General features: G+C 49.3%; 1 protein-coding gene across 1 annotated transcript in view; it reads left to right on the plus strand.

Annotated features, from left to right (window-relative positions):
• The first annotated feature begins 5,307 nt into the window (after positions 1-5,307).
• The window catches only part of PARP1 (poly(ADP-ribose) polymerase 1), a 32,999-nt gene continuing 22,870 nt past the window's right edge, over positions 5,308-15,436 (plus strand). Inside the window, exons 1-4 of the mRNA XM_086745520.1 lie at positions 5,308-5,475; positions 8,906-9,068; positions 9,954-10,072; positions 11,156-11,370. Coding sequence (XP_086601646.1) covers positions 5,356-5,475; positions 8,906-9,068; positions 9,954-10,072; positions 11,156-11,370 — 617 coding nt within the window. The 5' untranslated portion in view covers positions 5,308-5,355. The remainder of the gene's footprint in view (positions 5,476-8,905; positions 9,069-9,953; positions 10,073-11,155; positions 11,371-15,436) is intronic.

Genomic DNA, 15,436 nt, shown 5'->3' on the forward strand with positions numbered 1-15,436 from the left:
TCACAGCTTGGTTTCAAGCCTACGTGGAGACAAGATGTATTTGAGATTAGACCTTTGGATGCGGAAACTTGGGACTGACACATACAGATCTCAGAGCATGAGCCTTCCAATTCTGTCTCCTTGCTTCTTGAATGTTTCCAGTGTTGCAGCTGGTGCTTCGTTCCTTTGACAGCAAAGGTTTTTACGAGTGGCATCCAGACAGGCAGGATGTTTGACAGCCACACTGTACCACATGGGAGAAAGATGGTGCTAGGGAACTCATGTGAGGGAACAAGCTTCTGGGCAGCATCCACACACACACACAAAAAAAGTAGCAAGGTAGCCCAAGAAGGAGTTTGCCATAATTTTTCATGAACTGTGCCCAAGGCTGACCAAATGGCTGTGGGATTAGCCCAGGATTCAGGAAACCTGCTATCTGCTTTTTGCTTGGATGTGATTTCTTATTCTTTTTGGCAGGTAGCAGAAATCAAGAATGGACCACAGCTGCCTGTTCAGCGAGTGCTCATCCATCTCCAACTCACTGGACTGAGTGTTTCAAAGGAAGACCCTATGGTGAGACTTAGGATCATGTCTTCCACATGTTATGTCTCCTCAGGACCATCATTAATTAGGTATGGGCTTAATCTCCAAAGCTCAATGTTTTATGTCCCTTTTAACATTTTCAGTTAGGAGAACTCTAAATAATTTCTTTCAGCATTACTTTGCTACATCATCTGCCTTTGGCTGTAGACACTGTGGTTTAATTAACCTGCCATAAGAACAAATTTTCTTTTACCCTTTTTTAATTTCCCACTCTCTAATTTCATCAAATAGTCATTTGTGTCTCAGTTGCCACATGGGGACTGTAAAACAGGGATAATGGCACAGTCCTTCCTATATGAGGATAATGTCAGAGTGAATAACCTCAGAGCCTGGCAAGCACCCAGACACTAACTATGGCAAGTACTGTAACTGCTCTCTGCCACTGACTTCAGATGATGATTTTCCCCAGGCTCAGGATGTGTAAGTCACACCACTGTTATGTTACCACTGAATTTACTGAGAGAAGGCTGCTCAGTTAAGCTCCCAGTCAATCTGAAATGTTGTTTCTCCTCAGTCACCCCCTGCTTCCTTGCCTCTTCCCACATCTATTTTCCCAGGCATCTGGAAAGCTGAAAAGAACACGTTTATTTAAGGAAGCTTTCTAAAGAATGGAGGAACCATCAGAGCTGCTTTCCAGAGAGCTCTGTGCTGGTCTGTAATGCAAAATTGCTCAGGAGGGCTGAGCAGGAAGTCAGCTCTGGGCACCAAAACTTCACCTCTGCCCTGCGGGAATGCTCTAACTTCAGCTTAAGAGATTGCATATGTTAATTATCATCCAGGGGAGAGGAGCCATGGGAGGCTATTAAGCTATTCACAATATTTTTTAGAATCCTCAGACAGGATGAAGAAATAACAATATGATGCTCTGTTGGATGTGAGGTGCATGATCTTGCACCCCTTTTCCATTGGAGTAGTCCCACTGATGTCAATGGGATGATCACTTGCATAAGCAAGGAAGGCACAGCTGAGCCATAGCAGTTGTTGCTTGTAGCCTATTGCCTAAATGCAAACAGAGTCATACCAGCCATACTGATTGTGTGCAGTGGCATGAAAGAAGTGGATCATCAACACAGACAGGATAACCTAGCACTGAATGGGTTATTGTTACAAAACTCTCAAGCTGTCCAATATCAAAGGCCAGATAATGTAAAGGCTCCCCCAGGAACAAATCCAGACTTGAGCAAGAACCGTTCTGACTCCCCTACAGGCTATAAGCAATAATGTTCCCTATATATGTCCAACATTTTCTCACCCTTTATGAGATGCTTAGCGGGGTGGAAGTCTTGTAGGAATGCATCTCAAGCATGCATCAGAAATGGAGCCCAAAGCAACACAGTTTGAAAGATGTAGTGCTCAGGGTGCTGTCAGCACAATGTGAGGGGAAGCATTTGGTCTGGTAACACTGAAGAGATATCTTATGGCTTCTTGGTACCGGGATTTTGACCCACTTCCCTCTGGCTTTCAGAGGAATCTGATGCAAAATGGCCCGGAAAGGAAAAGACAATTCTCTGTGGTGCCCTGAAGTCACAAGCCAGGCACCTGAATGCTTGGCATTGAGTGTCACATCATGAGATACTCAAAACTCACAACTGGGATTTCTTGCATTGCTCTTTTCTTCTTTGCTGTTTTGGAGGGTTTTGCCTGTGGAGGTCAGAAATTGCTGGGAACATCCTAAAGGTAAGTCAGATTCCTGTATAATCACATGACTCCAGAAACAGAGGTTTTAAGAAAAATATGCTGACATTTATGATGAAGCCTGCAAATCAGAGCCTTTTATTAGATCCCCTTCCTCACCTGTGGTCCTGTCCACAGCACAGTGAGCTATGGGACCCCATGGTTGCATATGTGATAGGGATTTTTCCTGCAAGCACCACATTGTAAGCACCAGCAGCCAGTTTGGCATGTCATCTTCAGTATTTGGAGATAAATAAAACTTATCTCTAAGGATTTTGGTGCTCTAACACATGATTTCTGCTCTGGTTACAGAGAGGAAAACCAAACCATTGGTCTCACATGTCCGTGCAGCACTTGTCGTCCAACAGGATCCCAAAAGTCAGCAGTCCACTGAGGTAGGAATACTGTTAGAAAGGGATGTAGACAGCCTGCATGGGATCATAAAAATCTTTCCCTCTTTAACTGTCCCTGCTCCTGCTGCAGCCTCTGGTAAAACCCAGCAGATAAATACCCAGACTCTTGAAATAATGGATTTCCTTAAAGCGATGGTCCCCCAGGAAACTGGCCTTGCAGGTGCCACTTCGCACGGCTGTCGCCAGAGCATTCTCTGTTTTGTAAGAAAACCTAGCATCCTTGGCGCTGTTAGTGTTAACAAGGGGCCTGTGTGAGCACTAACTCACTGGTCGCCCACTGCCCTGGAAGAGGGATATGTTGTGATCCAGGTGTCACACTTGGGAAACAAAGACCAAGAGCAAGGCAGGGCCGTTAAGATCAATAGATTTACAAAAGGAATTAACATGATTTGGCAACTGTAACACCACGAATCATGCTGACAGTTTGCCTACAGAGGAAATTAAATTGCAATTAAAAGAACCATAACAATGCTGTTCTTTGTGTAGACATTACTGTTTCAAAGCAAGACTTACACTGGTTATAACCATACAAACTCCTGTACACGTTCTTAAAGTAAGGTTGAAAAGGTAAAGCACCCAGAGCTCTGAGCTTGATTCTTTCCAGCAGTGTGTTTGATCTCATTTGTACAGAAGAACCACCTACCCCTTTCTAAAAAAAAAAAAAAAAAAAAATCCACAAAACCCCATTTTGTAAAGTATTCATTTAGTGATTTGCATTCACAAAAAAAAATAGGCTAAACTTCAAACAGCCATTTGTTACTGTTGCTTTCTTTGCTATTTTTCAAGCTTGCATGCCTGTGAATGTCTGTGTATGGTTCTGTAGACTACTTCATGATATCTTACAGATCCCTGGCTGGTCTCTAGGCTGCAGGCTGTGCAGCAGTGCTTTGGTATTTAGACAGGGCTGCCTTTCCTTAGAAGTGAAAAGGGCCCCAGCCAGAGGAAACACTAACAAGAAGCCATTTTTCTTTTGCTCAAACTCTATAAATAAATACCATATAAACAAAAGAGTATTTTCAGAGGAACTGGATAAATTCTTGGAAGAAAAAATCCCCCCAGGATGATGGCATGCAGGAAATCCCTGAGCCACAAATCTCAGGAGGCTGGGAAATATTTGGGAGAGCAAGTACTGCTTGCTTGGCCTTTCTCATGTCAGCTCCTGGCAGATGGTCACTGGGATCAGAGGCAGGATCCGAGTTAAACAGTCCTTTGACTTGACTCAGGAGAACTCTTGTGAGTCAGCCCTTATTTGTGTGTAATTTGCTTTTCTCTTAGAAAACCTGACGGAGCAGGGTGGCAGTAGGTTTGTTGAAACGGGTGAATGCAACTCTACACATCGCTGCTAGGCAGCTTCAAACTGGTAAAAGCCCCTGGCAGACATGCGGGGCAACATGGGGAACAACCACCTCCGGCTCCTGCTCAGGTCATCTAGGTGAGCCCTCCTAGGTCTTTCACTTTTCTCCAGTGTGAGACTAAATGTGCTGATCTGCCTCTGAACCAGTGGTGTCTGGTTCCAGAACTTCTGTAAGGAGTAATCAGAAACAGCAAGGACTGCTGTATTGAGCATCTGTATCTGTGTGTACGCAGCACCATCTAGTGCTTTACAGAGATGATTTTTTATTCCCTCCCCCAAATCTGTAGTGATGTATTCAGGGTAAATCCTTTCATCCCCAGCACACTGCTAGCCCGTAGGCTCTTGGAGGCCCCACTGTGAAGGCAAACGCTGCCACACATGCCAAATGTGTGACAACCCGGGAGACGGCAAGTACAAGACCAGAGAGGTGCGTTCACACCTCAGGCCGTACCGGTTCGCTGAGATGCCGGTGCGCAGCTCCAGCTGATACCTGCGAGGCGCCTGAAGCCCACCCGGGACTGGACACCCTGCTTCAGTTGAACCCCAATTCCAGAGTCGCTATAAACCCAATGACAAGTCCTTCGCGAGGGTTTGGAGTCACGTCAGCGCTCTCCCCTTCCCTCCCCATGCCCTCTGCTGATACTGGAGGACATCACCTCCTGCAAGGGAGACAAAAAGCCAAGGTTTAACGAATCGAGGAGCTCTTTTTTGCTTCCTTCAGCACCCGTACTGTCAGCCCCAGGGACCGGAGGGAACCCCTGCCCGGGAGCCCCCCTTCCCCCGGCCAGCGCGCGGCGGGGGGCGGCTGCCGAGCGCAGGCTCTCCCGAGCCCCGGGCAGCCGGCTTCACCCGCAGGCTCGGCCCTGGCTGGGGCCCCTGCTCCCCGCCGCCGCCCGGGGCCGCGCCCCCTTTTCTTTTACCGAGTTAACCCCTCGTGACGGCTTTTGCGGGGGGGGGGGGGGAACGGACGCCCTGTATTCGGTGCTGGGCCGGGGAACCGGCCACCCCCTCCCCGCTCGGGCAACCCAGGCCGCTCTCCAGCTGCGGGAGGCGGATGGAGCTGCGGGGGCCGAGGGACCCGCACCGCCACGTGACCCGCCGCCGCTCCCCGCCCCCCATTGATACGCTGTACCAAACCGGAACGTTCCAGGCGCCGTCAGGCGCGCTGAATCGATGCCCGAGCGGTAGATCCAGGCCGGCCGCTGAGGCGGGAGCGGGCTCTCGGCGCTCGCCTAGCTCTCCCGTGGGCGGAGGGGGGAGTGGAGGGGAGCGCGGTGCGGCGGGTGCGCGGCACGGGGCGGCTCTGCTCTGCGGCGGCGGCGAGCGGCAGCGATGGCGGAGCCGGCGGAGAAGCTGTACCGGGCGGAGTACGCCAAGAGCGGCCGCGCTTCTTGCAAGAAGTGCGGCGAGAGCATCGCCAAGGACTCGCTGCGCCTGGCCCTCATGGTGCAGGTACCGCGTGGCGGGGCCCGGGCCGGTGGCGGCGGGGGGAGTGGGGGGGGTGGTCTGACCGCTCCGCATCGGCGGGGCTGCCGAGCTGGGGCTCCGCTCCCTGCTGCGCTCCGCCGCGGCGGCCCGGAGCCGTTCAGCCGAGCCTCTCTCTCCGCCGCGGGGGCCAGCGCAGCCTATTTTTAGCAGCGCCAGCCCCCGCAGCAGCGCCGGTCCCCGCAGCCCCCGCGGCGGTGGGGCGGGACGGGAGCTGCCCCCCGCGGGGGTGGGCGGTGTCGGTGGCAGGGGCAGTGGGGGCGTTTGGAGGTGAGGCGGTGCGAGGGGCTGGGTGTCGGCGGGGGCCGCTCACAGAGGCGCTTTGTTGGCGAGCGTGGGGCGGGAGCGACGGCTCCGCTTTCCTGTGCCCCGCGGAGCGGCTGCCGCGGGGATGTGCGCCGTCGGGGCCGGGAGATCTCGGCTGGGTGCGCGCTTTGCATACGAGACAGAATAAACGGAGACCTGAAGGGCATCGGGGGCCGCGAAGAGCCCGGTGTTTCCCCCTCTCCGTCTCCCCTCGGGGCAGGGCCAGCCGCAGGGTTAGTGGTCAGGTTTTGGGGGGAGAGAGGGGGTTTCCAGAGCCGGACGGCACATTGCGGGTGTGAAGCAGAGAGCTGAACCGCAGCTAGCAAACCGAACGCCAAGGCGTGCTCTGCTGTCAGCTGGCCTCCAATTTTATTTACCTTTTGGGGAAGAGGCTTGCTTGGCCTGGAATCTGGGAGGGTGGGGAGGGAGCCGGCCCCTCTGGGGGGGGCTTGATCGGGGAGGGCGAGGAGCTGCCTTCCCCTCGGCCTGTCCCTGGCGGGGGAGATGAAAGGGGCATCTCCGGCCCAGGAGGTGGGGCCCGGTCGCCCCGGAGGGCTTGGCTCCCCCCACGGGGTCTGCCCGGTTTGGAGACTGAAGCTGGGTGCCCGGAAGGGGAGGTACGTGCCCCTGCTTTTGTCCCCCAGAGCCTCCGTCCCCTGGGGAAGGTGCGTGTAACCCTGCGGAGCCGAGCCGCAGCGCTCGCTCGCACGTGTTCCCGCTGCCCCTTTTCTTTTGTTTCTCCGGCCGCCCTCGGTCGCTCGCTGGGGATGCCCGCTCCCCTCCGCTGCTCCCCTCCTCCGGCTGCTGCTGCTGCTTCCCCGGTTCCCTCACGCTTGTTATCCCTTCCCTGCCTCGCGTTTCCCCGGCAGCGTGAGCTGGTGCGAGGCGGGCTGGCCTTCCTCAGGACCGCAGCCGTGCCCTGCTGCGGGGAGCATGGATGGGTTTGGGTTTGTAGGGGGAGGTTTGCTGAGGGATCTCCCGGGGACGGTTGGGTCCGTGGCGTCCCTGGCAGACCCACTGCCTTTTAGCCAACCGTCTCCCCAAGACTGCTGGTCTTACACCAACCCTTTATATATGTAAAATTTTTTTTTTTAGTTTTTTTTTTTTTTTCTGCCCCCAAACACTCTTGAATTGCTTGATCTCTTCTGCAAAGGGCTCTCTCCCCACTGCCAGTTTTTGTGCCAGCAGAGCATTTTTCATACCCTGCTGCTGAGCGTGCCCCCCCCCCCCCCCCCCGCAAGTGCCTGAATCTCACCAGCACTCATGTTTCCTCTTGGGGAAGTCCCCTTCAGTGCAGCAAGGTCTTTTGCAAATTGTGCGGAAGAAATTAAAGAGACACCCAGACCAAAACATTAACTAGGCGCCATTTCTACTATAACCACCCTTTTGTTTTGGTTTTTCAAGTGAAGAGCTCTGAAAGACAGTGAGATGCTCGGGGTTTGGCATGGGGTGAGCACCCAGGCCCTGCAGGACCATCACGGCTTTGACTTTTGCTTCCGGCCAGAACTGAGTAGTTTCTGTTATCTGCATGTACAATGTGAAAGCGAATCGATCTCTCCTTTTTCCATAGTTTGTTTAGGAAACTATGGTCTAGAGATAGATGAGCTGAGAGAAGTTGTGTAAACAAGGTCTAGCTTGCCTGGAGATTTCATTTCCCACACAGAGAGAAGTTGTGTTTCACATGCACCACTCGGTGTAGTGGAGATCTACTCACTACTTGCATAGTTGTCTTGAAGACTGAGCCACCTCTGCCCCCTTCCACGCACACCCGCTTTGTTTTGGGGACAGAGCCGTGAGGAGTCGTCCAGGAAAACTCCAAATACAAGTCCAGAGCTCAGGGGTGACCACCTTTCAGTACCAGAGCTGTGTGTGACTTCCAGACATGTTGAGAGCAACCCTAGGGTGGCCGCTGTGTGGCTGTGGTGCTGTGAGGGTGAAAGGGTAATCTGAATCCTGGCTTGTGGGAAGAGTCCAGCTGGAAATATAAATGTCCTCATACAGTTTTGGTTGATGACTAGTTGTAACTGGGGAGCTCAGCTCTTCTAGGCCCATGCTGTGGTCTTCAAAGCTCTTTCCTCCTCCTTCCTGCTCATGCACAAAAGTCTCTGCCATTGTTTTCAGCTGGGAGATCTCCCTCCTGTTGGTGAGTGATACATAGAATGCTTTCCTGGGTCATTAATTCTGTATAGTCAGTAATAATACAGTGCTGAGTATTATTAGTACAGCAGTTGTTCGTGTGCATTACTTGGAGCCAAACCACTGTATGGTTATTTTGTCTGATGGGTAACTGGAACGATGCCAGGTTGGTACTTAATGTGTCTGAGTTGTAAGCAAGGGGAACACTTTCACAACAAGGCTGGTGCGAGGCAGGGCACTCTAGAGCTGCACTTCAGGGAGGACCTGGGTGATGCTTCTGTCGTGATGCAGGACTTCATTGGGCTCTGGTGTTTCCCTTAAATTTTGCCTCTGCCTGCTGCAGTCCCCTTGGGACTTTCTTTAGGCCACAGTCATTGGAGCTGCTCCTGTGTCTTTTGCCTGATGATAGGCTCTCCAGAGCATGGACAGTTTGCTTGAGAAGTGGATCTCAAAGGGATCATGCGTTGCACTCAGAGGTCTGGCACAGCAAGGCCAGTGGCCTCTCACGCTGCAGCAGTCTCAAAGGAGGTTGTAGCAGACGAGTCAAGTGCTGTTACTTTTCCACAGCCTCTGTTGGGCTTTACTTGTGCCTGCAGATGGTCTGATTCTCATAGAGATGAAACCTTTCCTTGTCTGCTCAGGATTGGTATAGCCGCACTGAGGCTATGACCTTTTTATTTTGAGTAATGCAGACAGGTTAAGCAGCAGAGTGATGAACTGGTCAAGCTGGGTAAAAGCTCCTTCCACGTCTGTCCCCTTCAGGATCTTTCTCTAGCAGCTTGTCTGTTTTATTAGATTTTCTTCTTAGATTTTGTTGTAAATAGTGTCAATTTCTTAAATAAAAAAAAAAGAGAGAAAAATCACTTGTGTTTACCCAGATTCTCCATTTTATCTCACTTTTTCTCTTGATTCTGTCTAAGCTGCTTCATCTTGGCCTGGTGTGTTTTCTTCCTAGTCACCCATGTTTGATGGCAAAGTCCCTCACTGGCACCACTACAGCTGCTTCTGGAAGAGGGCTCGAATTGTATCCCATGCGGACATTGATGGCTTCTCTGAGCTCCGCTGGGAAGATCAGGAGAAAATCAAGAAAGCCATTGAAACTGGAGGCCCTGGAGGAGGTAAGCAGAGGTCTCCTGGTGTTTGGAGGTTCAGATGGAACCGTGCTCTCTCTTCTCAAGCTTTTACTGTGGTTATTTGATTGTCGTGTCCCTTCAGCAAGTGATGTCGGAAGAATTGTTGTGGCATCTCCATGCTCCAGGGCATACTGACACTGACAGTATGATCCAGCATGTTAAATCAATGAGGGAAAAAACCCAAGTCAATTGGCAGATGTATTGCAAAATATTTATTGTTATAATGATTGGTATGTTTCATTTTCAGTCTTTAATATTAACAAATGCTGCTGTTTGTATGTTATTTAAATGGTACCTTCACTGTAGCGTATGGTTGTGGTGGCTCTTTGAAATTGTTGCACCATGAACATGAACTAGTGAGTCAGGGGAGCAAGGGTCTAAGTACAGACCAGATTAAACTCCCCACATCTCTGTGTAAACCAAGGATGCTGGCCATTTAGATTGATGTCTGCCTGTTGAAATATAGGAATATTAAAAAATAAAAGGAAATTGACACTTGGGAAGAGGAGTTCTGCTTTGAAGAAGACCTATTGTGACTTCTGCTACAGTCAGTTCTTCAGTAAGATCTCATTTCACACTACTTTCAGGAAAGAGGCAATAAGAGTCAGGTCTGTTCACCTTTGGAAGTCTTCAAAAATCATTAAATAAGCAGCCCTGTAGAATTGCTACTTGGTTGCTTAAATAATTCTTTCTATTTTAAAAGTGGTTTTGAGCATGGACTGCTTATCTTGCTCTGTATTCAGATTCTTGACAGCTGGGTTGCTGGAACACAGAGGTTTATTAATCCAGACTGCTACAACCTGGGACAGAGAATAAGAAAATAAGGGAATGCTTTTTAAAGCCAAGCTCTGTATTTGCTTTGTTCTCCAGGAAAAGGAGGGGAACAGGAAGGAGGTGGCAAGGCTGAGAAGAGCTTAAATGATTTTGCTGCAGAATATGCCAAGTCTAACAGAAGTACTTGCAAAGGCTGTGAACAGAAAATAGAAAAGGTAAAAAGTCTTTCTTAGTTCTTCATCTCTTGTCTTTTCTCCCACCAGTTCCAATTCAAATAGTGACTTCTATAATTGCTTCCTGTCCTGCATATGGAAAGCACTTGCAGAGCTGCATTTCTGTGCCTAAGGAGCAGCTGCTTCCTGGTCAGCTGTCCAGCAAAGGCATCCCTCAGGCAATGTAGCCTGGGCTCCAAACCTGCTGATGCTTCCTTTCACTTGGGTCTTGGAGCAGGCTGGAACGCCACTCGCCAGCACTTCTGTAGCAAGAAACCCACCAGTAACTGCACCTTTTCCTGCTTATTGCAGCACTGCAAAGGTGTTGGCCTCTCCTTCCTCCTCAGCAAGAGCAGCTCTGTTTGTGTGCGCTGTATCCATATTAATTCCATGAAAGCAGACAAAAACAGTGATGCCACTAGGTAATGAGGTAGCCCTGTAGTTGAATATGTCTTGGTGCTCTGCTTTTACAGACAGTTGGTGAAATGAAGCTGTGAGCCTCTGATAGACGTGAATAGACCTGCCAGTTGAGTAAAGTTGACAAGGGCCAAACACCAGTGCTGGTATGCTTGTATCTGCAGAAACATTGGTGACTGTTGTGTAGACATTTCCTTGTTGGAGCATGAAGTATTGCAGTCTGAAAGCACCTAAAACAACTACTTGTTAGCCCTCTGAAAAGGAATTTGCAGTATGATGGTTGAGATGATGTTAGCACTGATGCTTGAGTGGTAGGGATGTAAAGTTAATTTAGAGTTGCATGCATGGGGTTTGGTCATGTGAGTTTTGCTTGTTCAAGCTTACTGGGAGTTGAGGAGTTGGAATAAAGACTACAGGATTACCCGTTTTGAGTGGGTTTTGAACAAAAAACTGCGTAAAAAGCTGAAATCTTTCAACCTAGAAAGAGTATTGAAGAAAGCAGAGGAACTGTAGTGAAAGGACTTGAACAAAAGTTGCAGGCTTTGATAGAGGAACTGTTGCTATTTTACAGGTGTTTAGGAAGCATCATGTTGGTAACAAGCTTATTAACATCCTGCTCTTTCAAGAATGGCCTAACAGTTGCTCTTGTGTTGCTTTAATCTGCCTCAGGGCCAGATCCGGATTTCCAAGAAGATGGTGCATCCTGAAAAGCCGCAGCTGGGAATGATAGATAACTGGTACCACCCAGACTGCTTTGTGAGCCGCCGAGCAGAGCTGGGCTTCCTCCCAGCATACGGGGCTGCCCAACTCCTGGGCTTCAGCATCTTGAAAGCTGAAGATAAAGAAACTCTGAAGAAGCAGCTCCCGGCTACCAAGAGTGAAGGGTATGTGGGGAATGCTACAAATTGCATTGTCTAGAAGAGACATTGCTTGCCTTCAAAGACCTCCATGATAAATGTTTTGTGGCATTGTTGTCTCTATTAAAAGAATATTGGTCGTAGGAGGATTTGGTCCTTCCTGTGACCTTAGGCAGATGACAAGAGACACATTCCCTGTCCCTGGGAGTGTGCCATCCACTTGCCCCCTGTGACTGCCTTGAGAAAATGCAGATACCAGCAGCTGTGATGTGGAGGACTGATGTAGGACTTTCAACCATAAAGTAATGCGTGCTTAATACAAATGGGTACTGGGCTCTGTGCCTCCTTGTGTGATGCTGTTATCAGTGATGGTTTCTCTGCTCTGACCACTTGTTAGAGAATTGATTTGACATCTCTTATCTATGAGCTGCTGATCTGTGACAGGCACTGAATCTGGTAATGGTGTTCATTGGCTCGATAGTGCTTACACTTGGATGCTTTTGTTTGCTAAATCTTTTACGGTACGACTGAAATTTCATTGCCTTGCATTGGAATTTTTAGTGGAGGCTCTTGACAGAACTTGTACTGACAGAGAAGTGCTTTCAGGTGACTTGCTAGCTTTGGTCAGTCTTTCTCTGTTAATGAAGACTTCTGTTGTTTGTTTTTGAAGTGACTTCGCCTAAAGTCATGCTTCATGACACAAGCCAATGTTGTGTTGTCCCTATGGAGGAAGGAACATAAGGTGTTTCTGGGTCCTACGACAGGAAAGATCCTGTCATTGTAAAACATTGTGCTTCTCTGTGTACCTTGTAGACTGAATTCAGTTTTACTTTTGCAAGGATTCGCCATGAAACAGTCCAGTGAGACTGATGTTGGGTTCTGAGAAGCCATAGCCCTGTCAAATCTCTGCCGTCTTTGTCAATATTGGTCCTCCAGATACGTGGCTGGTGGGCGTGCTTTACTGTCCAAAGCCTTCTGCGTGTGTGAATGTCATCTTAGGCCGTAGGTAACAGAGCAGAGCGTGCATAAACTGATCTACATGTTGTTAAGAGGCTGCAACTTCCATACTTTATTCTTGGTTGGCAAGCAGTGGCTCCAGAGGCATTCAGCAGTAGTGCAGGTGTCATGGGGACGGTTCTGCAGTGCCACAGGAGCTGGTGCTGCTGCCAGAGCCCCATCAGGTTCTGTGCTGTCCTCCTCACTTGGCTGAGCTATTGGAGGCTGAAGCGAGCTGTCTGGATCTGCCCGACAGCCTGCACTTTAGCAGGCACTCTACGTCTGTGTGTGTTGCAGGATGTAAATAGAAGGTACGTTGTTTTAATGCACTTGCAGCTTCTCAAGTAGTCCTTTGCTTTTTGTGCCGAGGTGGGTGTTCTGCTTTGTCCTAGAACAGTGTGAGTTTAATAGGGTTATTTGTAGTTTTCTCTTGTGTCTTCAGCAAAGCTCTAGAGATTTGCCTGTGTAAGTGTTTCTCTTGTCTGCCCTGGCTCTGCTTTTTTGGGCCACTTCTGGGATGCTATGCAAAGTATGAAGGCTTTGTAAAGATAGGCCACAGGGTAGTTTGCCAAGTCACTGTGTAAATAAAAGCCTAGAATTGCAGTGGAAAAAAGCTTAGACTGGTGATGTAGGGTAATGTGAACCAAGACCTCACGCCAGAAAAAGCAGCAGAACATCTCATCTTTCCTACTTTCTAAGCACTGCATGAACAAACACCTCAACTGTGAAGGTGCTGGCTGGCTCTTATGCTCCACTACCCTTCTTCTGCTGTTTGGGCGGTGTGCTTGAGCCAAGGGTATTAAGGGTCAGTTGGAAAAACAGTTGTCTGTCAAACAAACTGAATGAGTGAGAGTGTAAATAAAGAGAATGAGTGGAGAAGTGTGGTGTCCTTCCTACCTGGTGATTTTCTGCCAAGAAACCACAGAAGTTCTGAAGAAGCCAAAGGAAAAACACCCCAAAACCTTGAGTGAGATGCAGTTACCTGTGATAATTAATCTTGTGCATTCAATCAGATAGCAGAAATTAATGACAGAAATTACGTTACAGCATCTTGCAGAAATTATGTTGCAGCGTCTGCTGTAGGTGAGATTCTTAAAATTATCTTTAAAGATATTTCTGATTGTGCTGCATCCAAATTACATCTTCACTCAGATGTCTCTGCAATTTAGACGTGACACATCCAAATTCACGTGCTGCTTCTGCATGTCTAGCCATACTCCAAGGAGAAGCTCAGACTTTGGGACTGCCCCGTCAGCCCTTTCTGTGAGGGCAGCAGCGTGACATGCCTATTGCAGATGAGAGGAGTGAGGTGCCGAGCAGGGCTACCAAGAGTGGTTGGGAAATCCCTTCCCTCTGAAGGGCAAAAATGGGAAGGTGTCCTGCAAGGATCCTGGCTGCTTTTCTCGGTCAGCTCTGAGTGAGACATGCTGAGCCTCGCGTGGGCTACGAGCTGTCGTGCCCCGAGCGGCAGCACTTTGCAGGCCTGGGGAAGGACGATCTTGTGTCCTTGCCAGCAGCTTCTCTGTGGAAAGAGTGCTCATGTACTAATGTAGAAAATGCAGTAGCAGCTTGCAAGCTCTCCCTTTGTGCTTCTTTGGCAGCATGTGTTTCACCCACCTGCTCTGAGCTCTGATACTTTCCTGTATTTTCTGCCTCGCTTGTTTGGGTAGAATTGCTGCCCAGGACAGGAGCAAAGTGTCATTCTGGAGATATCATGCACTGGATTAACTGCAAAGGCTGCCTGAGGCACAAAGTACTCAGGTCAGCAACAGTCTGGCGGTGCTTTACAGAGAAGAGGAGAAAAGGGGAGTTCTTGTTCCTTCCTGCATCAGCTGCTTTCTTTATCAAGGTTTGTTGTGATTCCTTTCCACCCTTCATTTTCATTGTAGGGAGAGGAACATGAAAAATAGAGAGTAGATGGTAAGGAAGGGCCAGGCTAGAGTGGGAGAGTTCACTTCCCTTTTCATCGTCTTGAAAGTTGGAATAAATCTTGTAATTGTGTGTCGTCCATGAAGGTGAGAAGTGGTTTGCATTCGCTGATAAGTGCCAGTCCTTCTAAGCAAGCTGTTGGGCCATACTCCATTGAATGTGGGAAGACTCTCCCTTCCCCAGCAGGAGAAAGGGTCTACACAGCAGCACCCCGTTGCTGTTAGCAACACAGTGTTTGGTCCCAAGAATGGAAGATAAAATTAATGTGTGTCAGTGAGTGTGTATTTTGGTGATTGTTCTAAAATTTGCTCTTTTGGGAAGATGCAAGATGGATTTGGCTTTGCCATTCCTTTCTCCAGGATGTATAAAATGATGATTAGTATTTACTTTAAGCTTTGGGTATAGCCAGGGACTTTTGTGAGAAGATGATGAGTGACAGCTTTATGCCTCTCTGCGATCAGGATGATTTCTCCTGCTCTGCAGTTTGTTCAGGTGGCTGGAACAGGTACAGTAATCACTCTGTCCAGGAGAGCAACCCACTGTCCCTTTGACTCTGGGGGAGAAGCTGCCAAAAGTGTGAGTCCCTGCTGGAATTTGGATGCTTTCCTTGGGTCAGGGGGCCTCTCGGCAGGGCAGTTGCCTTCCAGCAGTTGGTGCACTGGCTTGCCTCCTTTTGAAGACTAGGAGACAAGTTATGGCACAGGACTGAGCACTGGCTTGCTGGAGGCAGCCTGTCAGCTACTTGAGGGAGAGGCACTGCAGATACACAGCATTTGGGCACCCATCCTAAATACCTACGTTATTAAGCCCTCTGGCTTGAGGAGGTGCAGTGGGGTGCTTTGCACTCAAGCTAATATGTTTTTCCTAGATTATATTGTGTACCTGTGTTGTTAAAACTTACAGAAGTCATTATCCTTATGGCAGGGTTCGGTGGGTGCTCTGGTCTTGCCCCTTGCAGGGGCTGCAGCTGGGGAGGAGAGGGAGCTTGCTTGGCCTGGGGACTTTGGAGGGCATAGCCATGTGTGTGCTGTATCCAGTCCTGCCATGCCAGTTCCTGCTTGCCTGATTTAGCAAACAAGATGGAGTTTTTCTCAAGAAATGCAAGCGATTGCCAGTAGCACGTTGCAGCTGTGGTCCCGCCCCCCCGAGGCAGTGCGCCTTAACAGCA

Source organism: Chlamydotis macqueenii, chromosome 3, assembly GCF_036417535.1.
Source record: "Chlamydotis macqueenii isolate bChlMac1 chromosome 3, bChlMac1.mat, whole genome shotgun sequence".
NCBI lineage: Eukaryota > Metazoa > Chordata > Aves > Otidiformes > Otididae > Chlamydotis > Chlamydotis macqueenii.